Source organism: Bos indicus, chromosome 26 (genome assembly GCF_029378745.1).
Source record: "Bos indicus isolate NIAB-ARS_2022 breed Sahiwal x Tharparkar chromosome 26, NIAB-ARS_B.indTharparkar_mat_pri_1.0, whole genome shotgun sequence".
In the NCBI taxonomy this organism is placed as follows: domain Eukaryota; kingdom Metazoa; phylum Chordata; class Mammalia; order Artiodactyla; family Bovidae; genus Bos; species Bos indicus.
In genome coordinates this window covers 34,426,637-34,454,340 of record NC_091785.1, presented here as the reverse complement: position 1 = coordinate 34,454,340, position 27,704 = coordinate 34,426,637, and the positions used below count along the sequence as shown (strand labels likewise).

Sequence of the window (27,704 nt, the reverse complement as noted above, 5' to 3'; positions counted from 1 at the left end):
CTACAATGCAGGAGCCTCAGGAGATGTGGGTTTGATCCCTGGGGCGGAAAGATCCCCTGGAACAGGGCCTGACCACCCACTCCAGTATTCTTGTCTGGAAATTCCCGTGGACACAGGAGACTGGAGGGCTACAGGCCATGGGGTCACAAAGAATCAGACACAACTGAAGTGACTTAGTACATACACGCATTTAATTTTCATAACAATCCTCCATGGCAGGTTTTCTTATACCAGTTTTTACAGATGGAGAAATAAATCCCCAAAAGAGCCCAAGGCCACACCGTTTGCAAAATTGGAATGCAGACCCTGGGTTCTCTGGGCTCCAGAGCCCATCTCCTTCCACTCCATGGTGGGCAGTGGGATGGGACAGCCAGCCCCGCCATAACAACAGGAGGCAAAGTTAAAACGTGGGAAAGTCCAAGCCCAGGGCTGCAGGAATACCAGGGAGAAGAGGTCAGTTTCAAATGCGGAGATCCTTGCGTTTCCGATTTATGTTTTGCCTCCAGTGTTATTTGCTCTGCCTTGAAATTTGGCAAAATTTCTACAACACGTGTTAACAAAACATTCTCAATCATCTTGACCAACTTTTTTTGTCATACATGAGTAATTTTTCTAGTTGCCTAGGATTTCTGAAACAAGAGAAGCAGTGTATCTGTGATGTGGTGATATTGGTACAAGAGAACTGAACTGTGTCCAAGGACCTGGGATGTTTCCTAGTTGTGACACTTAGCTGTGTGACCTTGGTTTTGGCACAGCAAGTCGTTTGGCCTCTGAGCCTAGGTTTCATCACTATAAAACAAGAACGAGGTCACCTACTTCAAAAGTTCAGAGAAAACAGCAATTAAATACTGTGCATAAAAGCACAGAGCCAAAGAGCCAGCCAGTAGCGACACTTAAGGTTAATGTCATAGCCCAGGTTTTTATCCTGACTGCTCGTGAGGTCCTGGGCAAGTTACTCAGTCTCTCTGCAGTTCTGTCTTCTTATACAGAATAATAGTGATCCCTCTGAAGAAAGAAATGATTTGATTAGCAGATTAGACAATTGTTTTCTTATCCTTTTGAAAATGTTCAAGTCTTTGGACAACTGCTATCAGTTCAATACTGCACACATATGCAGGTGTATTTTGCTCTGCAAAAAAAAAAAAAATCTTTACTTTTCAATAACTTTCCAAAGGAATCTGTGCCCCCACCAAAGGAATGAATGCACTCACGCCTTGATGTGAATAGTGGGTCTTCCCATTAGGTCTTTCCCCAACCCATCAATGTTTTCTTGTTTTTTAATTGTCCTGTCTCTTTATTCTTTATTAAAGAATAGTTTACATACCATAAAATTCACCCATTGTGAGTATACAGTTTATTTTTATTACATCTAAGCACTCGTGCAGCCATCAGCACAATGCAGTTTTACGACTTTTTCATCACCTCAGTTTGACTTTACAGTCGACCTTGCTCAGTCTTATTCCATCCTTCTTCCCAGCAACCACCAATCTACTTTATGTCTCTTTCTTTTTGCCTTTTCTGGAAATTTCATAGAAAATGGAATCATGCAATCTGTAGTCTTCCATGTCTGGCCTCTTTCACTGAACATTAAAAGCAGTAGCTTTGCAGTATTCTCTTTTGTGAATGTTCCACATTTTGTTTATCTGTTTAGCTGAGAGTCATTTGGATTATTTCCAGTTTGGGATTGTTATGAAGAACACTGCTGTGAACTTTTGCGTATAAGAATTTGTGTGGACCTAAGTTATCGTTTCTTTTACTTGGAAACCTAGGAGTGCAAGTTCTGGATCACTTGGTAGATTTATGTTCAACTGTTTGAGAAACTGCCGAAGGGGTTTCCAGAGTAGCTGCACCGCTTTTCACTCTCACATCCATCGATGAGGATTCCAGTTTCTTCATGTTTTCCAACATGTGCTATGGAAAAGTCTTTTTCATTATAGCCATTGCTTTATAGTTGGCTCATTGCATTGTAGTATCTCATTGAAGCTTTAATTTTATTAGCTTGACTGATGATGTTTAAAATATTTCCATGTGTCACACTCAGATATCTTCTTTGGTGAAGTGTTATTTAAATCTTTTTCCCGCTTTTTAACAGGGTTGCACAGCCTCTTATTATTGCACTCTAGTAGTTCTTTATATATTCTGGATGCTGTTCCTTTTTTAGAAATATGATTTGCAGAAGTTTCTTCCAGTCTGGCAGGTCTTTCCATTTTCTTGATGTCTTTTGAAGAGAAAAAGGTTTTAATCTTGACAACATCTGATTTATAATTGTGCTTTTGTATAATGTCTAAGAAATCTTTGCCTGACCCGCAGTCACAAAGATTTTATGTTTTTGTCTAGTAGTTTTATAGTTTTAGCTTTTATATGTAGGTCTGTAATCCAGTAGACGTTAATTTTTGTGTATAGTGTAAGGTAGGGATCTGATGGGACATATATATTCAGTTGTCCCATCGATATTTATTAAAAGAAAACATCCCTTCCCTATCAAACTGTCATGATACTTTGTTGGAAATCAGTTGACCATAAATGTGTGGGTTTATTTTGGAATTGTCTCTCCCATTGCATTGACTTTTATGTCTATCTCACTGCTGATACCACTCAGTGCTTTATATCTCAGTGCTTTATAAGTTTTGAAATCAGGTAGTTTAAGTCCTCTACCATTATCCTATTCTTTTTCCAACATTGTTAACTCTCCAAGGTCCTTTGCATTGCCATGTACATTTTAGGATCAGCTTCCCAGTGTACAAATAATCTGGCTGGGATTTTGGTAGCAATTACACTGAACCTGTTGATCAATTTAAAGAGACTGGTTAGGTCTTACAGGAATATATACATCTAAAGATAACATTTATCTTGTACTGTTGCTGCTGCTGCTGCTGCTGCTAAGCCGCTTCAGTCGTGTTTGACTCTGTGTGACCCCATAGACGGCTGCCCACCAGACTTTCCCATCCCTGGGATTCTCCAGGCAAGAATACTGGAGTGGGCTGCCATTTCCTTCTCCAATGCATGAAAGTGAAGTCGCTCAGTCGTGTCTGACTCCTAGCGACCCCATGGACTTCAGCCTACCAGGCTCCTCCGCCCACGGGATTTTCCAGGCAAGAGTACTGGAGTGGGGTGCCATTGCCTTCTCCTTATCTTGTACTGTTAAACTGCAAAGACTACTTAGAAATTTTTGTACTGAGTTCCTTAGAAGGAGATAGTTCAGTTCAGTTCAGTTCAGTCACTCGGTTGTGTCCAACTCTTTGCAATCCCATAGACCACAGTATACCAGACTTCTCTGTCCATCCAGCTCCCAGAGCTTACTCAAACTCATATCCATCAAATCAGTGATGCCATCCAACCATGTCATCCTTGGTCGTCCACTTCTCCTCCTGCCTTCAATCTTATCCAGCATCAAGGTCTTTTCCAGTGAGTCAGTTCTTGGCATCAGGTGGCCAAAGTATTAGAGATTCAGCTTCAGTATCAGTCCTTCCAATAAATATTCAGGACTGATTTCCTTTAGGATTGACTGGTTTTATCTCCTTGAAGGAGATATCTAGAAGGAGATAAAGACAGCAGTAATCACTTGCAAAAGGCCAATATGCATTTCCACTGGAATATTGCAGCCTTTTTTGTCCTTTTATATTTTGAGCTGGTCAAAGGGAACCAGAGCATTGGAGTGCACTTGTGGATATCTCTTCACACCATTTTGTGCATCTTTTCTGGGGAACCCTCTCCCTGATATTTGGAGCAGGGGCCACTGTTGGGGTTGTAGTTGGTGAGGGAGTGGGGCAGCAGCATGCTAGTCTCTGTGCAGACTGGCTTTGCAGACTTATGGAGAGCCCTCTGGGCTTCGTGCAAGCTGCCTGGGCAGACTGATTTATTCATCTTGCCCAGGATCCAAACTCTGGGCCAAGGCACACCCTCATTATCCTGCCCAATCAGAATGCTGAATCAGCCTTCCGGAACAGGTGAGTGGTAACTTCGAGATCAAGCTAGTCCGGTTGCATTGGAAACCTCTCCCACTTCAAGGGAAAAAGCAGCAAATGCAAAGAAGCCTGAGTTAGCCCCACCTTGCCTTTCTTCAGGAGCAGTACCAGGAACTAGTGTGGTTCTGCCTCTCTTCCCACCCGTACACCTGCCAGGGAAGCAACGTCCTTGTTACTGCCTTTGGCTTCCTCGTCTACCATCAGGTTTCCCCAGTTCATGGTGATCTGCATGGACTTATGTCAGTGCTTACAAAACAAAAGAAGCTGATCTCTGTGCCCCACCCTAGGGCCATTGAATCCATTTTTAAAAGTCTCTTGGGTGTTGCTTATGTGCAGTAAAGTTAGAAAACCCCTGATCTAGGCCAACACACTGGCCTCCAAATGCTTGTGTGTCCTTAAACCTGAAAGCATCATCAACCAGAGCCATGTTTGCAACAGTCTCAGGGGTTCCCAAGTGGCGCTGGTGGTAAAGAGCCTGCCTGCCACTGCAGGAGCTGTAAGAGACACAGGTTTGATCCCTGGGTCAGGAAGATTCCCTGGAGGAGGAAATGGCAACTCACTCCAGGATTCTTGCCTGGAGAATCTCATGGACAGAGGAGCCTGGCGGGCTACAGTCCATACAGTCACAAAGAGTCAGGCAAAACTGAAGTGACTTAGCATGCAGGGACAGAAAAGCAATTTGTTTCTTTTTTGGGGTATTCTGAACATCATCTCTGAATCAAGTTAGATCTTTTTTAAAAAGGTCTACCACCCTAGACCTTGATAGTTTAACTTCCCCTATGAAAATGACTTCATTCAGTGGCCTTTAGTCTACACCCTCTGTTTTTCTCAAGGCTTTATAGAAGAAAAACTACTTGGATGTTTCCAGCCATCAGTGAAATCAGTGTGGAAGTTGGTTAGCTGCTCCAGAACTGAAGTTCCCCCTGTGAGAATTCCTTTGGGGCTTTTTGGAGGCAGTTTATGCAAGAGGAGGCCTGGAGTCAGGCAATCAGGACTCACAGCCCAGCTCTGCTTTGTGGAAGCACTGGGAGCTTCGGAGAAATTGTTTGCTCTGAGTTTTCATTTCTCTGAGCGTTTCATTGTTCGAGGAACATGGTTGTAAAAGAACACGTCCCTCACAGGGCTGTGTGAGACCTGTCACTCAGAGCCCTGGGAGCCACGCCTGAAACAGAGCAGGCCCGTATGGAACCTCAGCCCATGGTTGAGGTTCACAGCCTGTGACTAATTTAGCATCAGGAAACCTTGCCTCTCTAGTGACAATTGTATGTGGCCATTTTTTAACCCAGTGAGACCAAAGTGGCCCATTTTCTCTTTTGTCCTTATCTACTGAGAAGCTTGCATCACTGTGAACATGTTGGCCTGAGAGTGAAACCTTTTGATTTTTCTTTTTCTCTGAGGCTTTTGTTTCATTGTTTTCAGATCACAGCCTTCTCCGATAAGCATCCGGAAGTCCTTTGGGGAAGGAGGTGTGGTCTGAGCTATAAATGGCTGAAGGCTGACTTCAAGGACCCTGTTCCATATCTCCTGAGCTATATCAGGACTAAAGTACTACAAGAGAAACGGTGGTGGGGAGGTGGGGGGAGAGAAACTGAAACAGACAGTTAGCCACCCCGGAGCTAAGAGAATTATCTGTCCAAGGATGGGGTCTGTGATCGCAGTGCTCTGTTCTCCCCACAGTGGTCTGTCCTCCCAGCACAGGGCTTAGGGTACCGGAACTCCTCCTGGCTTTCACACACCATGGGGTCTTTGGTTCATTTCCAATCTCTGCCATCAAGAATGTCCTTTCTCTACCCAAATTGCTCTTTTGTTAACACTGCCATGTAAGCTTGGAGAGGGGTGGGATTTTACACAGAATCATAGAATCTTACAGCAGGCTGGGACTTGAAATTGTCTAGTCCAGGGTCGCACGGAGTCAGACACGACTGAAGCGACTTAGCAGCAGCAGCCCTTCACTTTCTACAAAGGAAGAGCCAGGGCCTTGGAGACGGTAAATAGTGACATAATGGAGGTCTCATGAATAAGAAATAAAGAAATGATACCCCAGTCTCCTAATTCTGAATCTTGTAGCCCTTTTCCTTCACTCAGTGTCCACAAGGAGCTCAGAGCTCCTTTCTCCTCTTCCAGATAGTAAGTTTCACAAATTTGGTGCCTTGCACCAAATTCTGCCTTGTAGCAGATGGTGTTTCCCCAGATGGAATTCTCACCTGTATGATAAAGTTTATACTTCAATTTAGAGATCAACTAGACAGAAATAATAACCGCAGAAGCATGACTTAATCAGTGCTATTAAAGGCAAGCAATTTCTAGCACTTTGTGTATGCAGGTGCTTTAATGAAACTCAACTAGAGTTAAGTGCCAGTCCGAATGTGGACTTTTTAACGTATGCATTTTGAATGTGTGACAATAAATAAGGTTGTAGTTTTTTAAGTAACAGGGTACAAAGATGGATGAAAAGTCACCATTCGCCACAGGACTGTAGGAAGTCCCAAGGACACATCTGGTCTGTCAGGCTGGGGCAGAGCTGGAGTTGCAGGATGTGAGTCTGGGGGCAGGTACTTGGTAACCATCATTTATGGAGTCACCTGTCACAACAAAGCCCACAGTGCTTTAAAAGTTTGCAATCAACAGCCTCCTCTCCACATGAATCATGTGTTCCTCTTCATTCTTCCCTGGGTGCTGTTTAGTCTCATTTTACTCATTATCTGAAATTCTTTTCCTTCTTCTAAAAATGACTCTATTTTAAATGCCTTGGATTCAGCTACATCCGTTTTTTTTTCCTTTGGTTAGTTTGCATGTAACCCTGTCTGTGTTCAGCTCTGGTACTTTCCCTGGCCCTGCACACAGGGCTTGTCTGAGAACTGTCATGTGAGAAGAAGTGAAACATGTGCGGGGGTGGGGGGCTCCCTTATCTCGAGCCCTTGACCCTGTGCCCTCCCCCGATCCCCCCAGGCCCACACTGTGGGCCCACACAGACAGACTTTCGAACAGCTGTGCAACTGCCCTTCGATTCTGGCTCACTGTATTTCCTGACATGTTCAGCATCTTGGGATGAAGCAAGTACACAGGTCAAGACTGATACCCCTGGAGTTACACTGGCAGTGTTTCTCAGCAGGGCTTTTACTAATGATTTGCAGAGCAGAGCCTTGCCACGGGGGTCCTGGCCGAACCTCCCACCCATCTTGTGTGACAGTTCATGTAATAGCTACTCCCCCGTGCCTGTCCTTGGGCAAGGGTGGATCCAGAGAGCCTTTTATCAGCATCCCAGACTGCACTAGCAAGCCTTCTTTATGTGGATGGTCCTAGAACCACCTCTGTTCAGAAGCTCATTACATTGTCTTCCTGTTATTGTTGTATGCAGTGAATCACAGCATTGTCAATGTCATCCGATCGTTCACCCTAGCATCCCTGTGAGGTGGATACAGCCGTGAGGTACTGTATGGCGATTAGCTGTGATTCTAGTTAGGGACTCACGCTCCAGAGTCAGACCACCTGGGTTCGCACCCTGGCCCTCCCACTTTCTAGTTGTGTGACCAGGGACAAGTTTACTAAAGCTCTCCAAGCCTCAGCTTCCTTATCTGGAGAGTGGGGAGTAATAACCTCAGTAGGTTCTTATGAAACGAACGCCTGAATGTTTATGAAGTATGGAGAACAGCGACTGACACCAAATCATCACAATAAAAATGTTCCCTTTTACTGTCGCTGCCGCTATCAACTCCATCATCTCTACAGCAGATTTTCCAAGAGTGTGTGGTTTGCCCAAGATCACGTAATGACTCCAAGAGACAATGGACTTTTTTCTTCTTCGTTTTTATTTCCTTATTACACAGTAACATAAAAATGAATTCTTGTAAAAGATCAAAGCAATACAGAAACATATAAAGGAAGTTGTTAGGTTCCCACCTGTACTCTTTCCTCTCTCTCCACAAAGAACCACAGAAAACTAATTGGCATGCCTTCTCCCCACCTTCTCTCTGGGCAGGACACACATATAAAATCAATATAAGTATGTGTGTGTGTGTGTGTGTGTGTGTCTTCTTAGGCTTAAACAATAGTAACTGTGCCTGACTTACAGGACTGGTGGTCAGTGTTGGCAAGAGTGGGGCATGCCAGGAAATACACTAGTCCTCTCTCATCGGCTCCATGAGATAAATGCTATTATTCTACCCATTTTACAGATGTGGAAGTGAAGGTTAGAGAGATTGTCGCCTTTATAGGACCACATAGTGCTGAAACTGGATTTCAATCCAGCCAGACTTACCCAGTATCTCCACACTTTTGACCACAGCTGTATGTGGCTGTATCATAGGTATTGTTTTTCTGTTTGAGTTTCTTCTCTCATTAGTTTGAACTCTTTCCATGTAAGTATATATAGCTTTGCTTCATCCTTTTAATGGCTACATATGAGTCAATATTTTGTTTCACCACTTTCTTACCTAGGCTTCTGTTTCCTTGTTCTTTGCCGTTATAAATAATCCAACACCAAATATCCTTAATACTTTTGGACACAGGTGTGAGAATTTCTGTAGAGTGGCTTTTACAAGTGGAATTGTTCATCAGGGAGTAGTGTGCACACATTAAATTTAAGTATTGCTTTCCAAAAAGAATTTTGCTCACTGACAGTATGTGAGAAGGCCTGTTTCACATTAGTCTTTTTTAAATTGAATTATTTATTTATCTTTGGCTACACTGGGGTTTACACATGCAGACTTTCTGTAGTTGCCGCATGTGTGGGCTGCTCTCTCGTTGGGGTGCACAGGCTTTGCATCGCGGTGCTTCCCTTGCTGCAGAGCAGGCTCTAGAGCGCCTGGGTTTCAGTAGTTCCAGTGCACAGGCTTGGTTGCCTCATAGCATGCGGAATCTTCTCAGACCAGGGATTGAGCCCGTGTCCCCTGCACTGGCAGGTGGATTCTTAACCACTGGACCACCAGTGAAGTCCCTCACCTTAGTCTTCTTTTTATCTTTGCCAATTTGTTGAAGAAAAATACTCTTCTTCTAAATTGTGTTTCCATGATTCCTGATGGGGTTGAGCTAATTCTTTATTTTCAGGGTAATCTATATTTCCTCCAGAAATTGCCTTTTGCCTATATTGCCATTTAGTGTTCATTGTAGATGCTTGTTGTATATTTTGGATAATAATCTTTTATATTTTCCTGCATTTTTGTCTTCCATGTAAACTTATAAAATTGGCTTGTCAGTTTACATAAAAGAAACTCCTGTTCATATTTTGATTGAGAATTTGTTGCATTCATAGGCTCATTTTACATAATTTGGCAACTTCACGATATTTACTTTTTCCTTCCATAAATACCATATGTCTTTATTTAAGTCTTTCATGCCCATCAGTTAGATTCAACTGTTTTCCTTGTGTAGATCTTGCACTGAAATATTTATTTACAAATGGGGACCTGTTTTCTCATCACCTAGGCTTAATTTGTATTGTTAATGAATAGAAAAACTATTGGTTTTTACATATGTGTTAAATTTTTATCTAGCTACTCGACTGAACTCTTGACTTTTGTACTTATTTCTTGTTCTTGATCTATCACATTGGCTAGGAAAAACAGTAAAGAAAAACACTGGTCAAAGTGTACATCTCTGCCTGCTTCCTGTCTTTAATGAGAATGTCTGTAACATTGCAGCACTAAGTATGGTGGATCCATTTTATCAGCGCGCAGAAACTTCTACTGCTAGCTTAGTGAGGGGTGTGCCTTTCACTGCAGACTACACCAGACTCCTGTCAAGGGGCCTTAACTGTTTCCTCTACATTTTCCTTGAGAATTCAGAGATTGTCCTCACTGCCTGGGACCTCCCAGCGTTAATCTCCCAGCTGACTCAACAGCGTTTAACACTGAGTAATATTTGCTCTCGTCCTCCCTTCACTCACATTGGACTCTGGCTGGCCTAAGGCAAAGAGTCACTTTGTGTTAACATATCCTATACCCCTCCCCCCAGATAAATACATAATGCTGTATGGATAAGAATAAAATTCCAGTTCTGGAATTTTCTGGCAGGCACCACTGAAAAGAATTCATTCCTGGCTTCTAGTTTTAAATAACTTCAACTTTTTTCCCCCACTGGGTTATCTTGAGTAGCTGACCACCATTTCACACTCTAGTGGCCAAGTGGTTTCATAGTTTGCACAGGAGGGTGTGAGAAAGAAATCACCACCTGACCTCTGACTTCCTGTGGAGATTTCACGCAGGCACAGGGTGAAGCCACTTCTAACTCGAGGCTCTCAGCACTGCCTTGCACACAGCTAATGCAAAAGAAGTGTTTTCACGGTTGACTGAGGACATGATTTAATTGCAGAGTACATTTGATAATTTTTAGGCGGTGAGACTTTCTGCTGAACTATGAACGAAAGGATTTCATTTTGTCAGGCGTGTATTTGGAGCATGACTCTAATGTGACTTGGCACCTGTCTAGAGAATTGTCCCTGGGTCCAGTGACACTTCGCTTTGGGGAAGTCAACACCTGCTATGGTGGCATCTGTCATATTTAAGAAAGTGACATGCCCATGAATAATGCAGAGCTGCCTCAATAAAATGCCTTCTTCAGAAAACAATTAAAATGAGACATTGGCAGAAGATTATTACATGCAGCAGACAGGCAAGTTAGGCCTCTTTCCAAAATTAAAAAGCAGTGGATGATATCTTTTACTATGGTTTTCTCATCTTGATGTAAGCTGGGCAGATTATATTATTTTCATACTGTTTAGCTAGAAAGTGAAGTGAATTCGCTCAATCGTGTCTGACTCTTTGCGACCCTGTGGACTGTAGCCTACCAGGCTCCTCAGTCCATGGAGTTTTTCAGGTAAGACTACTGGAGTGGACTGCCATTTCCTTCTCCAGGGGATCTTCCTGACCCAGGGATCAAACCCAGGTCTCCCACATTGCAGGCAGACGCTTTACCGTCTGAGCCACCAGGGAAGCCTGCTTTAGCTAGAAAGATCAGATCAGATCAGTCACTCAGACGTGTCCAACTCTTTGCGACCCCATGAATTGCAGCATGCCAGGCCTCCCTGTCCATCACCAACTCCCAGAGTTCACTCACACTCACGTCCATCGAGTCAGTGATGCCATCCAGCCATCTCATCCTCTGTCGTCCCCTTCTCCTCCTGCCCCCAATCCCTCCCAGCATCAGAGTCTTTTCCAATGAGTCAACTCTTCGCATGAGGTGGCCAAAGTATTGGAGTTTCAGCTTTAGCATCATTCCTTCCAAAGAAATCCCAGGGCTGATCTCCTTCAGAATGGACTGGTTGGATCTCCTTGCAGTCCAAGGGACTCTCAAGAGTCTTCTCCAACACCACAGTTCAAAAGCATCAATTCTTCAGCACTCAGCCTTCTTTACAGTCCAACTCTCACATCCATACATGACCACAAGAAAAACCATAGTCTTGACTAGACGGACCTTTGTTGGCAAAGTAATGTCTCTGCTTTTCAATATGCTATCTAGGTTGGTCATAACTTTCCTTCCAAGGAGTAAGTGTCTTTTAATTTCATGGCTGCAGTCACCATCTGTAGTGATTTTGGAGCCCAGAAAAATAAAGTCTAACACTGTTTCCACTGTTTCCCCATCTATTTCCCATGAAGTGATGGGACCGGATGCCATGATCTTCATTTTCTGAATGTTGAGCTTTAAGCCAACTTTTTCACTCTCCTCTTTCACTTTCATCAAGAGGCTTTTTAGTTCCTCTTCATTTTCTGCCATAAGGGTTGTGTCATCTGCATATCTGAGGTTATTGATATTTCTCCCGGCACTCTTGATTCCAGCTTGTGTTTCTTCCAGTCCAGCATTTCTCACGATGTACTCTGCGTATAAGTTAAATGAACAGGGTGACAATATACAGCCTTGACGAACTCTTTTTCCTATTTGGAACCAATGTGTTGTTCCATGTCCAATTCTAACTGTTGCTTCCTGACCTGCATACACATTTCTCAAGAGGCAGATCAGGTGGTCTGGTATTCCCATCTCTTTCAGACTTTTCCACAGTTTATTGTGATCCACACAGTCAAAGGCTTTGGCATAGTCAATAAAGCAGAAATAGATGACTTTCTGGAACTGTCTTGCTTTTTCCATGATCCCGTGGATGTTGGCAGTTTGATCTCTGGTTCCTCTGCCTTTTCTAAAACCAGCTTAGCTAGAAAAGGACCTACTAAATAGGATCCTTTCTTTCTATTGCTTTAGTACAAACCACAGAGAAGGCAATGGCACCCTACTCCAGTACTCTTGCCTGGAAACTCCCATGGATGGAGGAGCCTGGTAGGCTGCAGTCCATGGGGTCGCAAAGAGTCGGACACCACTGAGTGACTTCACTTTCACTTTTCACTTTCATGCATTGGAGAAGGAAATGGCAACCCACTCCTGTGTTCTTGCCTGGAGAATCCCAGGGATGGGGGAGCCTAGTGGGCTGCCATCTATGGGGTCCCACAGAGTTGGACATGACTGAAGCAACTTAGCAGCAGCAGCAGCAGTACAAACCAACATTGGTCTCCAACGTCAATTTGGATGTTAATGTTTTCGAGGTGAACTTTTTGGGGAGATGGAGTAGACTTATGTCAGGCACATGGTGTGTAATTGGCAACTATCCAGGACAGCCTAAGCCAAGAGACAACCGCATGCCAGAAACCCCAAGAGGCAAGGCAGCCCCACGTGGCAGACACGAGCACTGATCTTTGAGCCCCTTGTGGGGCCAGTGCCATTGGCTTCAGCTTCTAGGGCTGTTGGTATGAAAAGTTTGGTCAGTCAGACAATTATCTTTCCCGCCTTAGCTTTTTTCTCTTTTCCTCAAATTGCCATGTGCAGAGAAGAGGCTGGGACAGTGCCCAGCGATAGACTGAACATTTGCTACCTCTTCTCTTACAGGCGGGTGACAAACATTACCACCCGAGTTGTGCACGATGCAGCAGATGCAACCAGATGTTCACAGAAGGAGAGGAAATGTATCTGCAAGGTAAGGTGGTCTGGAGTGGGGAGAGAAAACTGGGCTATGTTTGTTTGTTTTGAAGAGAAGGAGGCATTTCATTAGCTGCAAGGCTACCCAGATCCCAAATGAATGTAGCCAAATGTGACCTCATCAGTTAGTATTAATCAGCCAAGCAATTGACATGCTGGCAGTGAGCCCCTGAGGCTGTTAACAAACGAGTGGATTGCTTATGGATGAATGGATTGAACTTGATGCCATGGAGATAAGGCAGGAGGAAAGATCAGCTAGGCCTCAGGAACCCCCAACCCCCAGGAATATGCTTGGGAAACAAAAGATCAAAAGAGGAAATGAATGTCTAGAAATGTTACATACTGGATGGTTATAATACTTGGTTTTTCTCACTTTACTGTCCTGGGAGAAGGATTTTGGGGGGCCTCCCAGTATGCTCTTATCCAGGCTTTTAGGAAGAAGAAAATTTCGTATTTGGCGAATTACATCACAGATGTTCTTCATCCCATGAAGATGAGATCGCTGTCATAGTGAAAGAGAGAAGGACAGAGAGTGAGAGAGAACACACCCAAAGTTCCTGACAGCGAAGTTGAGAGGTTTCTGATGCCAAGGAAATGCTCATTACCAGAGGGCCATTCAATTTTTTTTAATGAAAATAATTTTGAGAAATTTTCCCTATGTACAGCTATGATTAGCTTTTATCTCCTCTAAAATTCTGAAGCTTTTAAGAGAGTTTTAGGGAAGGATTCTCCTCCAGTCAAACAGTACCATCTGTGCAAGCATTTTACTATTTTTAGCTGGAAAGAGTCATTAAATAGACAAGGGCTGATCAGTAAAATTAGCAAGAATATAAGAGCTATTGCTTGTTCAGTTTGCTAATTACTGGTTCTCATTGGCCTTTGCATGTCATTTCTTCATCTCTGCACATAACACTATGTGTAGTTTTAATGAATGGTTTGCTTTGCTCTTGATTTTTGTTTTTATGAAACTAAGAAAAGTCTCCAGAAACGATTCTTGAGTACTAGATCAAAGCTTTGGCTGCTCTCCCCTTAAAGAACGCTAGCTGTATGAGAAATTGACAACCCAGACATCCTTTTTAGCTTTAGAATGATTTCTCTGAAAAAATTACAGTGGAAAATCTCGCTGAATTTTAAAGGGCCTGATGAAGGCAAGTGACAAGCCCCAAATCTGTGGTCTCATATGGGCTTTATATGACACGTTTCCCCCCAGGACAAACTGTGAATCCTTGGGAGCAGTAGACAGGTGTCACTTTACATGTTCAGCATGGAGCAGATTTATTCTTCAGTTGGTCTCCAGGCTCTGTTTTAGATCTAATGTGTCAGTCACCGCACTCACCATCAAAGACCCAAGAGTGTACATCACCCCAAGAGTGTCTGCTAAGAACTGAGACTCAGGGCTCTGGGTGCACCTCTGTATGTTCATAGAGTTCTGCAAGCTGAGTAAAGAGGGTGATTTCAGGCTGTACACAAGTACAGCACATTCATACTATAGATAAACAACGCTGGGAATTTGGGCTATGTTCCGCATTTGAGCATCGTGAATCTTTGATGGAGTTGGGCTCTGGTGTTCTTTGCCTGTGCTCTCAGCACATCCTTGAACAATGAGCAGCTTCATCTTCCCCAGCATCTCATGTTCTCTCTGGCTTGCATTCCCTGTGTGTGTGACCTCTGGAGGACAGTTCAATGCCTTGTGCGCCCCCAGGGTTCTGGGCCAGGATGTCCACTCAGTAGAACCTCTGCAGTGCACCCTGCTCCGCTTCCAGCCCTGCTGCCCACCCTACCTCCCCCCCGGCTCTCCACATTAAGAGGATTTCTGTGCTTTGAAGCCAGCCTCAGAGTAAAAGCCAGTGCTGAATGGACTATGTGTCTGTCTGGCTTTGGTTTGATTTTTTGGCCCTGGGTTAAGCAAGATAGAAATGACTGCTAAATAGGGATTAAAGTATTATTCTGATATAAAATGTATTTACACTGTCATCAATTTAATAGTATTTTTAGCTCAGTGGTGTAAAATAATTCAAGAGTTATTTTAATTTGATAGCTTTTCAGGAGAGAAAGAGTTCAACATTGAAATGTAAAACATAAAATATTCATACAGAGACTCATATTAAGTTTATATCATTGACATTGTCCTGCACAGACAACCTCATGACTCTCTTAACAATTTAAATGTAGCCAGAATAAATTTACAAATTTAGGCAAAAAAAAACTGTTTTCAACTTAGTAACTATTTGCTGAAGTCTTTTTAAGTCCCTCTTCAAATTCTTCCACCATTCCCACGTTTGAACGTATTCTTGTGTGAACGTAGGACTTACATGTAGACCTTAGCCATGAATTACATACATTGTATACCTAGGCAAAAAAAAATTGCATAGGCAGGCATTGAATTCTTATAAGAAAAGAGCTTTCTATTGGATATAAGTGTTTTGCTTAGTTCTGTGATACTGGTACCATCCAAGAAAGCGCCTTAAATTCCTGTAAAGTGAGGCATTGACCCAGGACCAGAAAACAACACTTAAGTAGTAACTTCACTAGTTTAAAAGTAAAGACCTTTTAAAGTTAACTAAAAGGTTAAAAAGTTAAAGGAAAACTTGTGGATTTGTAATGTAAGTTTCAAACTTTCTGCTAGTTGGATTGATTTCCTGTGTCTGTGTAGGTAACTGTATAATTGAAGCAACAAAAAAAATTTGGTGCGTTTTGCTTCTGGATATAGATGATCTGGTTTGACTTTATTGCCCTCATCTAAATTGCTTGGTTGTTTTGATGTTATATAAACATGGCTTATGGCTTATATTTCTGAAATTAAAAGTAGATATTGGGAAGTACACAGACATTACTTTTAAAGAATAATGAAAATGAAAAATGAAACTTAGTTGCTCAATACGGACTCTTTGTGACCCCATGGACTGTAGCCTGCCAGGCTCCTCTGCCCATGGAATTCTCCAGGTACTGGAGTGTGTAGCCTGACCTTCTCCAGGGGATCTTCCCAACCCAGGGATTGAACCCTGGTCTCCCACATTGCAGGCAGATTCTTTACCATCTGAGCCACCAGGGAAGTCCCCAAAGGACAATGATAACATTTGGAAAAAAAAAAAACACTGCCCAGTTGAGAACTAAATGTCTCTTTCATCAAGACTCTCTTGTGCCAGATGAGGGGCCTCTGTGGGCTAGGATTATAACTGTTAAGAACAAGCTCAGACTAGACGCAGAAAACTCACCTGGAATTTGAGCTATTATGGTTCACTTGGGCACAGGGCCTCTCTCAGAAGTTCTGTGTAATAGGACCGTGGCTGCTTTCCATTTCCTTTACTCTTAGATGTGCATTGTCTTTCCAGGTTCTACCGTTTGGCATCCCGACTGTAAGCAATCAACCAAGACTGAGGAAAAGCTGCGGGTAAGGAAGGCTTTGGCACTGTGACGGCAGAGGTACTTGCTGTCCATCGTGTTGACAGTCACTGATTCTTGGGACTGCAGTTTGGGTGAAATTGCTTCTTAGGACTTTTTTTCCCCTTCTATCACAGACCAAGTAGAAAGGCCATTTGGCCAGAAAAAGAGGTTTCCTCCTACCTTCCACTGATGGTGATTCTTGTTTCAAATGCTTGTGTTAGACAAAATAAGCCTTGCTTCATGTATCAGGTTCTTAGGAAAGCATTCAAGGGGCAAAGTCAAGTTCTAGGTCCAATATCTGGTGACTTCCTCACCAGAGGAGGATGTTTTTTGTACTTCATCCATCACATCACTCAATCCAAACTCTGCAGCCATTGCTCAGCTCTTGCTACATTTGATTGGCCTCTCAAATCCAAGTTCACCAAGTAGCCTCCATCTCCAAAAGCTGATGATTTGTTAGATAAAAAACCTTTGGGGAAAATCATGATGAGCTCAGACGAGTCAGTGGGAACAAGTGTCCTTGATTGTTTTTGTAACTGAAACCTTAGGTAGCATCAAAATATTTTCAAAACTCCCTGGAACATGGATCACACGGAGAATAGACTCTATCTCTCACCTGTTTTTCCTTTCTTTCCTTTGGTTTTTTAGCATTTCTCTCAATTCTAAAGCCTTCCCTTGATCTTACTCTGTTCTCAGATCACCACCAGGAGACAATATTCTACCTGTTTCAGAAGCAAAGAGCTGTACACAGCTGCAGGGCCATGATCATAATCTGTTTCTTACTCAGATTCCCCTAGTTTTTCGCTTGGGCTGTGAAGTATTTTTCAGAGCAGTAATCAGACTAGACCCCAGTCCACAGTCCCTTCATTTAACTACCTTAGTGGTTCCCTTTGAAACAGCTGGACTACACCACCTGGTGTTTCAGGGAAAAGAATGGACCAAATTTAGTTTTTGAAGCCATGCTATAGATGAGATGGTTAGGTAGCATGACCAACTCAATGGAGATGAGTTTGAGCAAGCTGCAGGAGATAGTGAAAGACAGGGAAGCCTGGTGTGCTGCAATTGATGGGGTCACAAAGAGTTGGACACGACTTAGCAACTGAACAGCAATATTCTAGAATGTGGAATCATTTCTTCTTGATCTGCTGTTAGCAGTTGCAAGAAGCTATATATGTGATCCCCAGCAGTCACACAGCTGCTACATCATTGTGGCCTGATTACTAACGTGTCATTTGTGAAGGAGTGACTTGGCTTCAGAGAAATGATTATCAGAACCCCCCCCCCCATTTTTTTTTTGGCCTGCTACCCCTGGGAATGACAGCTCTTATTTTCATTTTTCAATATCTTTTATTTATTCTCAGTGAAGCTCTTGTCTGCCTAGAAGCTCTATTTCCTCTGCTTTTGTTTTTTCAACTGGCATCTGTAAGATCAGATGGAGATATTTTGTCATTTGCATAATTTAGAAACTTGTCCCTTGCCTGTGACCCTGAATAAAAACGGATGTCTTAAAATTCAGTTAACATGAGCAGACTTTAAGTGGAGGGGGAAAAATCACTTTTTCTCAAAATAATGGAGTAAAGACCAGACAAACTGGAGAGGAACTTGTTCACCAAGATTAGGATGATTTGCGGAGAAGGCGATGGCACCCCCTCCAGTACTTTTGCCTGGAAAATCCCATGGATGGAGGAGCCTGGTAGGAGCTCAGTTGGAGATGACTGAGCGACTTCACTTTCACTTTTCACTTTCATGCATTGGAGAAGGAAATGGCAACCCACTCCAGTGTTCTTGCCTGGCGAATCCCAGGAATGGGGGAGCCTGGTGGGCTGCCGTCTATGGGGTCGCACAGAGTCGGACATGACTGAAGTGACTTAGCAGCAGCAGCAGGATGATTTGATCCCTGTTTCGACATAGAACTTCAGCTTGAGCGTGTGTACCTAGCCCTCTCATCTGTCAGTCAGACAGGTGCACGCTGGAAGTTGCCAGCCTCTGGGATTTTCGATGAGTCATGGATGCTTTGAAGCGGGTTATCGTTATAAAATGCTGGCACCTTAAAGATAGTGCTTACTGTCACTTTAATCACAGGAATGCAGAATTCACTGTGTAACTTGTAGATGCTCTCCCCAAACCAGCCTCGTAGTGGTGGTCTGCACTGTCTTTACAGTGTTGCCCTTGGTGGTTGAATAATCATTTTTATTCCATCCCTGATGAAGTCTTCTGGGAGACAAAGAGAGGAATGCTAACGAGGCCAGACTGAGTGGAAGGTGTCCTTTCTCTGTAAGGACTACTTGAGTTTGCAGATTGTGCTACTAAAATGGCTTCGAAAAAATCAACCCTCTTGATCGCATCTTGATGGAACTCTTTGGATAAGATTATGAAAACAACTAGTGAGATACTTCCACTCATTCTGGCCGAGAGGAGCTGTAGTTTTTTCTCCCTTTAGTGAAACTTTTTTCTCCTAAAGCCAGCATTTACCATTTGGGAGGTCTGGCCGGCCCCCAGCTCACTCACTCGGTAGTATGGGTGATGTACCTCTAAGAAGACGAGGTTCTGATGCACCCCAAGTGGGGCACATGTGGATGCTGATGGGATTTAAAAAAGAGGCTAGATTTTGAAGAAGGAGCAACTCTTGTGCTCTCTTAAGGGTGTGTCTTTGGAGGACAGCCTTGAGCCAGGACTTTCAGGCCTTTTTCCCAGTGTCACATCAGTTCAGTTACCATAGCAAAATGAAAATGTTTTAAGGATCTTTCAACAACCCCACTGAGTAATCCACATTCTCCAGATTTCAAGAACTGGTGGGGTGTTTGTAATAACAGAGTCTCAAGAACATCTGTCAGTGGCTTCTAACTCTTCATATGTAAGAATATTTCAGCCAAAATAAATGGAAAGGAATGATGGGGGGGGGGGGCGGGGAAGGTTGGAACATAGGTAAATATACTGTAACGTAAAGACCAGTTAGGGAATTCCCTGTAAGTCTCATTGTTAGGACTCGGCACTTTTACTGCTGAAGGCATGGATTCAATCACAGATTGGAGAACTAAGATCCCGTAAGCCACGTGGGGTGGCCAAAAGAGAAAGAAAATGAAGACCAGTTACTATGCTTTCAACATGGACTTTAAAAATACACACACACGCCCCCCACCCCCGACTAAAGTGATTCCACATCGTTGCTGTTGTTTAGTTGCTCAGTCATGTCCAACTCTTTGTGATCCCAAGCACTAGCCCACCAGGCTCCTCTGTCTATGGGATTTTCCAGGCAAGAATACTGGAGTGGGCTGCCATTTTCTCTTCCCAGGGGACCTTCCCGACCCAGTCTCCTGCATTGGCAGGTGGGTTCTTTACCACTGAGCCACCAGGGAAAACCTGATGTCACTTATCACTTATCAAATTAGTTTTCCTACAGGTTTTTTTGTTGATAGTGTTTCTGAATCGAGGCTATTTCTTTCTTCACTCTTCCCTTTTTCATGTTTTACGACAGCCCCCAAACATCCGTCGATCTCCGTCTGATTTCTTTTATCCCAAAAGTCTGATTCGACGCACAGGACGGTCCCCGTGTCTGCAGGTTGGCACCATGTCTGAGCTGAGGCTCGGGGCCGCTGTGCCGGGGGCCCCAGGCTTCTGTCGCTTTTCCTCCCCTTGCTGCTCTCCCCACATAACTCTGGGCTCCCATAGAGGCAGATGCTTTTTCTCACCCCACGGAGTGCATCTCACATTCTGATTCTGGCTATTTCCTGCTCTAGACAATGTTTTCATTTAGAGTGGTGGCTAAAGCATTGTCTTCAGGACAGCGAGCTCATTGGAAACCACTGTTTCGGTCCTGTACTCTACTCACACATTTGTTCGCTGAACAAATATTTGCCAAGTACCCAGGTACAGTAAGGAAGAAAAGACAGGTACATAATTATTAAAAGATATTGAAACATATCACAGCATAGGGATCGTAAACATCAAGGCAGGTCAGGTGAGGGAAAGAGGCTCAAGGGGCGCTTCCTGGGAGAAGTGGTCTCTGAGTTGAGTTTTGGAGGCTGGATGGGATTTGAACACATAGAGATGATGAGAAAGGGGTGGGCCTGACGAAAAGAGCAACAGAAGTGTGGAGCTGGGGAAATGCAGTACTTGGGGAAGGAGAGGTTTGGCTCGAGGAAGGAGTGGCAAAGTGGAAAAGAGAACAAATAAGACTAGCTACAGCTCTGCAGAGGCGAGACACTGACATACTCTCTCAGTGGCTCTCCTTAAGAATCCCTGCCAAGTAGCTGTCCTGATTCCCATCTTACAGATGGAAAGACTGAGACCATCATAGTGAACTAACTTCCCCAGAGTTCTCCCAGCGGTAAGTGGAAGAGCTGAGATTGGAGCCAGTAACTCATGTTCTTTCCACTGTCCTACAAGGGGAGAGTGAGAGAGAGAGCTGGGAAGACACAAAGAGGAGAGCATGAAATACTGGCCAAGTCTGATGGTGCCCAAGGAAGAGACAGGGTGTAAGGGCGGCACCATCTTTCCAGAGCATCCCCTGGAACCTGGGAGAGTCCTCAGCCAGCTCTCCAGATGAGCAGCGAGGCAGGAGATTGTGTTCCCTGCACACGCTTGACCTTCTTTCGGGGTTTCTGAGAATCAGTTGAAACCTTGGCCCGTTAAGTTACAAGTGACTTTCACGGCCCCAGCTCTGTCCAGATGAAACCCATCATGCAGCTCTGTTGACACTCAGGGTTGCGACACAGCTCTTTAGTCTGGGCTTGACGCCCGTGCCTGTTTTCTCTGCCTGCCAGAACTGCACGATGGCCCAGGACAGTTTGGGTTTGGGTCTACTTTCATTAAAGCTGTACCTGCTTTCTTTAAATGATTTGAAAGATAGTTAGAAGTACAGAGTTTCAGAGGGGAAAGAAACCTTTTAGACATCAACCCCTGGAGTTTCTCCACCTACAGAGTGAAGTCAGTCCAAGGTGTTGCAGGTCAAAAGGAGCAACACTTATCCGTAGATTCCAGGCCCTGAGTGTACTGCATTGGCCCGTGAAGCTGGGTTACGTTCAACTTATATTTGTCATATGATCTTCATCTATCTTAAACCTTTGGCTCCAACAGCAGAGTTTCACATACAGTTAACATACAGTGTCATGAATCCAGAGGAACAGCCAGAAATTATTCCCATTGCAAGTGAGTTCTTAGAATTAGTACCTACTTGGCAAGAAATTGCTTTTTCAATAGCTTTTGGTTTTTTCCCTGAAAGTATGCTTTATAACTCAAATAGTGTTTTATTTTGTTAGCCTAAGGCTATTGCCAAGTGATTCACTTTCATGACTTTAAGAAAAATACCATCAACTGTGAAATTTTTTGGTCTTCTCCAGACCCTTACATTTAAGAGATGTGGTTGGCTGGAGAAGAGAGAGAAAAAAGAAGAAAAGAGAGAAAGAGGTCTATTTTGGAAAACCTTCTCTCTTCCTACCCTGTTGTTAAGCATGGGTATCTAATTCCCATTGTCGAACCTTAAATATCAGTAAAGTTAACTGTAACCCTGTCACAGAAAGGTATAAATCACTTGGGACCCGGCAGAGAAAATGAGCCATTTGACAAGCTCTTGCTTCACCCATTGGCCATCATGGCTTATCAAAACCTTTGAGAAGCCTGAAAATGCCAAAGCAATTCTCAAGCCACCCAGATATTTTGGTCTTTTAAATACTGTTGACTACACAGTAGTTCATTTCACCAGATTAGTATCAAGTACCTTTAGTGTTAGATACACTGTACCCCTTGCAGGGACTTTCAGCACTTCATGCCCTGGAAATAAGCCTGGTTTTATTATAGAGGAAGGTCATTTTATTTTTTATTTTCTGAAATCTCCTCTTATTTCCTCTTGCTGAATTACAGGTAAAAGAAAATGGTGAGGAAAAACATTACTAATTTGGCCAAAAAGTTCATTCAAGTTTTTCTGCAAGATGTTATGGGAAAAAACCCAAAGTTTTTGGCCAGCCCAATAGAATGACCTAAGAAAAATATATTCTGGTTTCACTTACTTGGAAGAGTTCTATAAGAAAAGCAAATTTTGTCTACAGGGAAAGGTCGGTAATTCATTATAAACAAACCACACCATATTCCCAGGACCAAGTTTGTAGTAATCTGGAGTGGATCACTTGCTTTTGTTCTAAAAAGGGGCTTCTGGGCTGTGCCTTTGGAGGCTAAAGCATGAATGGCTGCCATCCAAAGTGGGCATGAGTTTTTTTTCTCTTCTGAAACTAACACTCACTGTATTATAACGTATGCACTTGCAGACCCATAATATACCAAACAAATACTGTGTGTCTATTTCTGCAAAGGAGCTAATTAGAGGCTGTAAGTATATCTACAATAAGGAAATTATGCTATTGGTTACTGTTTTATTAATGTTGCCACCAGACATACCACTTTATTCCCAGCTTTCTCTCTGTTCGGATATTTTATTCTTTTTGGTGTATCAGAATGTACAGGTGTGAGGATTTATCCTGCACAGTGAGGACTCTTGGCCATAGTAAAGGCTAATGGTGGTTGCACACCTGGTTCTGGAGAAGATACTGTGCCTTCACTACTCAGGGCACAGGTTCGATCCCTGATCAGGGAACTAAGATCCTACAAGCTGGTGGTGCAGCCAAAACTAAACCAAAAATAAAAGCAAAAACAAACAAAAAAACTGAAAGGATTTCCTCTTTTGACTTAGCAGTGAATATTTAATATGTTAAGATTTTTTAAAGTATTCCTTCTTCTGCAGCTATTATCACCTCCTTGTCTGGTGAACTTCGACAAAAACCCAAGGCAGGTACTGTCAACCTTAGCAGCACTTCGTATAAGGTGTCAACTACCTTATATGAGTAGCGGTCCCGTAGGCCCTCATACGACCTCTCTGATCTGGGATCCAGTTGCCTGTAGTTCTCTCCCTTCTTAGAGCATGGCTTAGGATGAATGCAGACTAGATGAACATAGCTGTTACTCCCCAGCTCCTGTGGGGTGAGGGGAGGTCTGGGGCAAGAGGGCTGTCCAGCTGTCTGCTTCTAAGAAGGGACCGGGTGTGTGGGGCGGCCCACAATTGGAAATAAGCAAAAATGTCATTTCTCTGGTTAATTTCCAGGCAAAGCTCCAGTAAGTGTTTTTAATGGTAAACATTTAAAGATGTTTGAGAGCTGGGGAATTTTTCAGTGTAATTTTCATCCTGTGACTGTGCCTTCTGAAGTGTGGAACAGGTGGACAAAGTCAAGCCTTAAGGGAAACAGCAAGTGAAATGTAGTTAGAGAGTTTTTTTAAAGTTTTGTACAGAAAACAAAAAGATGTGCATTTTTCAAGCATCTACTGTTAGCGATCAAATGTCATTTTTTCCTCTTTCATGTTGAAATGAACTACTAGTCTGGTGAGACCTCTCTTTGTTGATTTCTTTCTTTCCTTCGAGGAAAAATAAAAAGCCTTTTTGAAACTGAAAGTAGGTATGTGAAGATGTGCTGGAGAAATAAATGTAAATTTAGACACTTTCTTTATGAAAGTGCTTTTCTTGCATGAGCCACATACAACTAGAAAGTTCTTACTGAAGGATCCTTTTCTCTTGTTGCCAAAATGAGGATTAAAGGCTAATCTTGTTGGCAAAGTCCTTTGAAAGATCATAGACTGTTTATAATCCTTCTTATATCTACCTTGCTTTTCCCATGCTTTCCTCTACCTTCCCTGCCCCGCAAAGATGGCATCAAAAGAAAAAACTGAATTTTTCCAACTGAGCTTTCAAGTTGTTTTTTTCTGTAAGGCATGAAGGAAAAAGCGAGAACAAGTAGATTGCATCTGCTTTAACAGCTTCATCACAGCTCTATAGGTTTGGTTTTTTTCCCTCTGTAGAACAGAAGTGGGAAGACCTTTGGGGATAAATATTTGGAATTATCTTCATTTATAATATAGGCAAGAAGGTAATTGTGTCTATCACAGCTCTCATAGAGAATTCCACAGACAAAGCCTGTTGACTCATTTGGGTTCTTGATTTAATTCGGTGAATCACTGTTGTGAACTTGGTTATCTGAATGGGATGAAACAGTAATTTAGATGAAATAATTGCACATAAAGATCATCTGTAGAAATATGGATTATCTGTAACTTTGTTACCACCCGAAGAGGTGACACTAGAATTAAGTTAATGATAAAGAAGAAACTGTCAGTGGGATTTGAAAGAGGGAAAACATGTCAGGAAGCTGTTGCTTTTGAGGTTAAGATGAGCCTTAATTCTGAGTGTGTGGATATGAGCTGTCATGTCAGGAGACAGCTCTGTGCCTTTTGATGTTGAAGGCCATCAAACACTATTAGCAAGTTGTATATTAATTAGAGGGCAAACACAGTTAGAAGAAGAAAAGGGGGGCTTCAGTGATAAACAAGATGTTCATTTAAAATTCAGCATGTCTCTTTTCCTTCTTGTTTTAAACTACTATCAAATTACATTTGCCTTTAGGTCTTAAACCATTTGGGTTTCTTTTGTCATATGATGTAATATTAGGAATTGGCTCTTTTTAAATTAACATTTTAAAACACAGAGACAATAAAATGCAACATGTTTAGAAGGCTAGAAGTTTAGAATTGAAATGTAAAATTCTAAATATTTAAGATTCCAACTCAAAAATAATAGTCCCACTTTTAGGAGTAAGTGTTTTTATCTTCAGAAAAGAGACCGCTAACCTCTGCTGGTTGAGCAAACACACCAGCGTGGGGAGCCGTTAGGGGCTGTGGCGTAAGTGGCCCATCCCTGTGTACCATTTAACTTGGAGCACGGTTCACGAGGGAGCAGACAGGAGTTATCCTGGCAGATCAGACAGGCTTGAGCAAGTTCTCTGCCATCCATTATGGAAGGGTGATAGTAACTAGAGCCTAGACGCCAGCTGGAGAAGTTGTTGTCTTGGGAGGGTACAGATTCGTTCCATGGAGTTCTCCAGAAAGGGAAGGACATTTGTCAGCTCTGGGTGGGACCACTGCCCCATCCACTGAGACAGTTAACTTACCTGAGTTCTGATGGGAAGGTCTCCAAGGGTGAGAACTCGAGGGAAGTCTGGTCATTGGAGCTCACATCCAAAATGACCGTCCAGTCATGAGGACCAGGACAGAGAGAGTCCTGCCCTTCATTATTTGAGATGCTGGCAAAGAACTCCAGTCTCACCTCTGTTGTCCGGAAAATGCTGGGTCTTCGTCATGTGCGGGGCAAGGTACTTGGAGCTTTGTACGTACTGTTTCATTTCTCACTAGGAAAGAGGTGTTGTATGTACCCTCTCCTCCATTCTATACATAGATAAACTGAAGCGTAAGGAAGTTAAAGGGAAACAAGGAAAGAGTGAGAAAGGGAAGGAAAGGGAAAAAAAGACACTCGTGTAATGTCATACAACCAATAGAGCCAATATATGCGTCAAGGTATTCGACTCCAAAGCCAGCCTTTGAACCCCCCTAGATTATGCTATACAGAACTGTATTTTATTCCATTATTTCATTTTAAACAGGAAAACAACTTAGGACCCCTATGAGAAAATAGGCAAGCAAGGGCGTAACTCAACCCATAAGCAAGATGTCTGTGGAAGTAAAATTGACAGTAAGGTTAGGAGGCCAGAATAAAGCTAAAACAAACAGGGGCGAATGCAGTGAAAGACAGCAGGTTCTGAACCTCCAACACGTTGTCACTGTTTCTGAAATACACCAAGTGGTCTGAAGACACACTGGGCACAGTGATCTCAAAAAAGAGCCAGAGCAGCGGTGGATTTGTTGAACGTTGGCTTGACTTCAAAAACTGACTATGAAACTCTCAAATCTTTATTTTGCAATCAGAGAAGCCAGGGCAGTTGGATGCAAATTGGAAGTGACTGCAATCTGAAGACAATGGAACTTGAGAAGAATTTTTGGATGTTAATACCTTTAGCCCAACAATATTAAAACAGTAAATGAGTAAGATAAATGCTTCAGAGAAAGCCTGTGTCACTCACAGGATGCTCAATCCTGTGAAGAATGGAGAGAGAGAGACTGAGCTGGGGACAGGCTGGTTCAGCCAAGAGATCTTTTCCAGCCGAGTATTTCTCCATCTCTGGAAGGGAGCACTCAGGGCCCTTTCCTGATCCCTGTGCGCCTTCTTCCCCAGCTGTATTCCTATCAGGGTGCATAGTACATCAGAGGAAGAAACACTTCAGAGCCACCCCCAGGTCCATTGTTAACAGGAAACAAACAAAGGGTACCTGACCCACATTTTGGCAGAAATAAGGATGAGGAACGTGGGAGAGACCCCAAAGCTCAGCGTGCACTTTGGCTATTCACACAGTGTCCTCATGGCTTGTTAATGAAAACAAGCCATTGTCATAGCAACACCAGCAACCCAAAACATCTGACTCTCCTGGGGAACACCCTCTCCCACCCCACCCCAACAGCGAGCTATTACAGGCTTCTTAGAAGCTTCCAAGTGGCAGTCAAAACACTTTCAGTTAGCATGCACTCTCTCCTGCTAGTTCATCTCCTTATTTTTCTTTACTTTCACCTCATTTGTCCCAGAGCCATGGTGATGAAAAGTAAATGGCTACCCTTGCCCCCTCCGATGTGCGCAGAAAACTTAGCGCAGGGATTAAGAGCTCAAGCTCTGCCTTTAAAGCATCTGGTTTCAAATCCTGACCCTTGCCCACCTGTGCAACTTTCCCGTCATTTAGAAAACAGGGGTGTTGGCAGAATCTCCTTCCTGGGGTTACTGGGAAGATTAAACGAGAGCATACTTGGGGAGTGCTCAGCACAGGGCCTGCCACAGAGTAAGTGAGTAAGAAATGCTCAGTACTGCTAATCTCATGTTGTTGCCTAAGAGGCCTCATTACTATATCGAGTTTGGCAAATGTTAGATCCTGGCAACTTGAAGCTGAAGGACTGCCTGTAGTAAATGATTGTCTTCTCTGTCCATGGAATTCTCCAGGCAAGAATACTGGAGTGGGTTGCCGTTTTCTTCTCCAGGGGGTCTTCCCAACCCAGGGATTGAACCTGGGTCTCCTGCATTGCAGGCAGATTCATTACCACTGAGCCACCAGGGAAGCCCAGTTATCCCACAGAGAGGGTTACTGGCTCAGCTTTCTGAAGCGGGCGCATCTCTCTTTATAGGAAGGCTGCACTTTGGTGGTGTCCCTTGTATGTTTTGATTGGCAGATTGATCCAGGAGTTGGATTTGGGGAGTCCTGTTATTACATGAATCCTTTCTTTGGTAATATATTCAGATGTGGGGATTCTATCATCTTGAGATACTCCTGTGATTGGAAAATTGTCACTCGAGGAGGAAAGTGCTTGTACAAGGAGGGAGGGCCGGAAGGGTCGAGCCTGGCTCGCCTCCACTGTGCCCTGTGCACTCTCCACCCCCTGCCCCCCTTATGTCTCAGAGATGTCAGGGACCCTGGTGAGAACGACTGATCC

The 27,704-nt window shown here is 43.3% G+C and overlaps 1 protein-coding gene across 14 annotated transcripts in view; it reads left to right on the top strand.

The window, feature by feature from the left end:
• ABLIM1 (actin binding LIM protein 1) overlaps positions 1–27,704 on the top strand; it is a 328,672-nt gene that overhangs the window by 261,103 nt on the left and 39,865 nt on the right. For 8 of the 14 annotated variants that reach the window (XM_070780895.1, XM_070780893.1, XM_070780891.1 and 5 more), the window contains 3 exons: positions 12,831–12,918; positions 16,253–16,311; positions 19,780–19,863. In XM_070780895.1, the coding sequence (XP_070636996.1) occupies positions 12,831–12,918; positions 16,253–16,311; positions 19,780–19,863 (231 nt within the window). The remainder of the gene's footprint in view (positions 1–12,830; positions 12,919–16,252; positions 16,312–19,779; positions 19,864–27,704) is intronic. The other 6 variants (XM_070780899.1, XM_070780897.1, XM_070780896.1 and 3 more) reach the window with 1 other exon arrangement.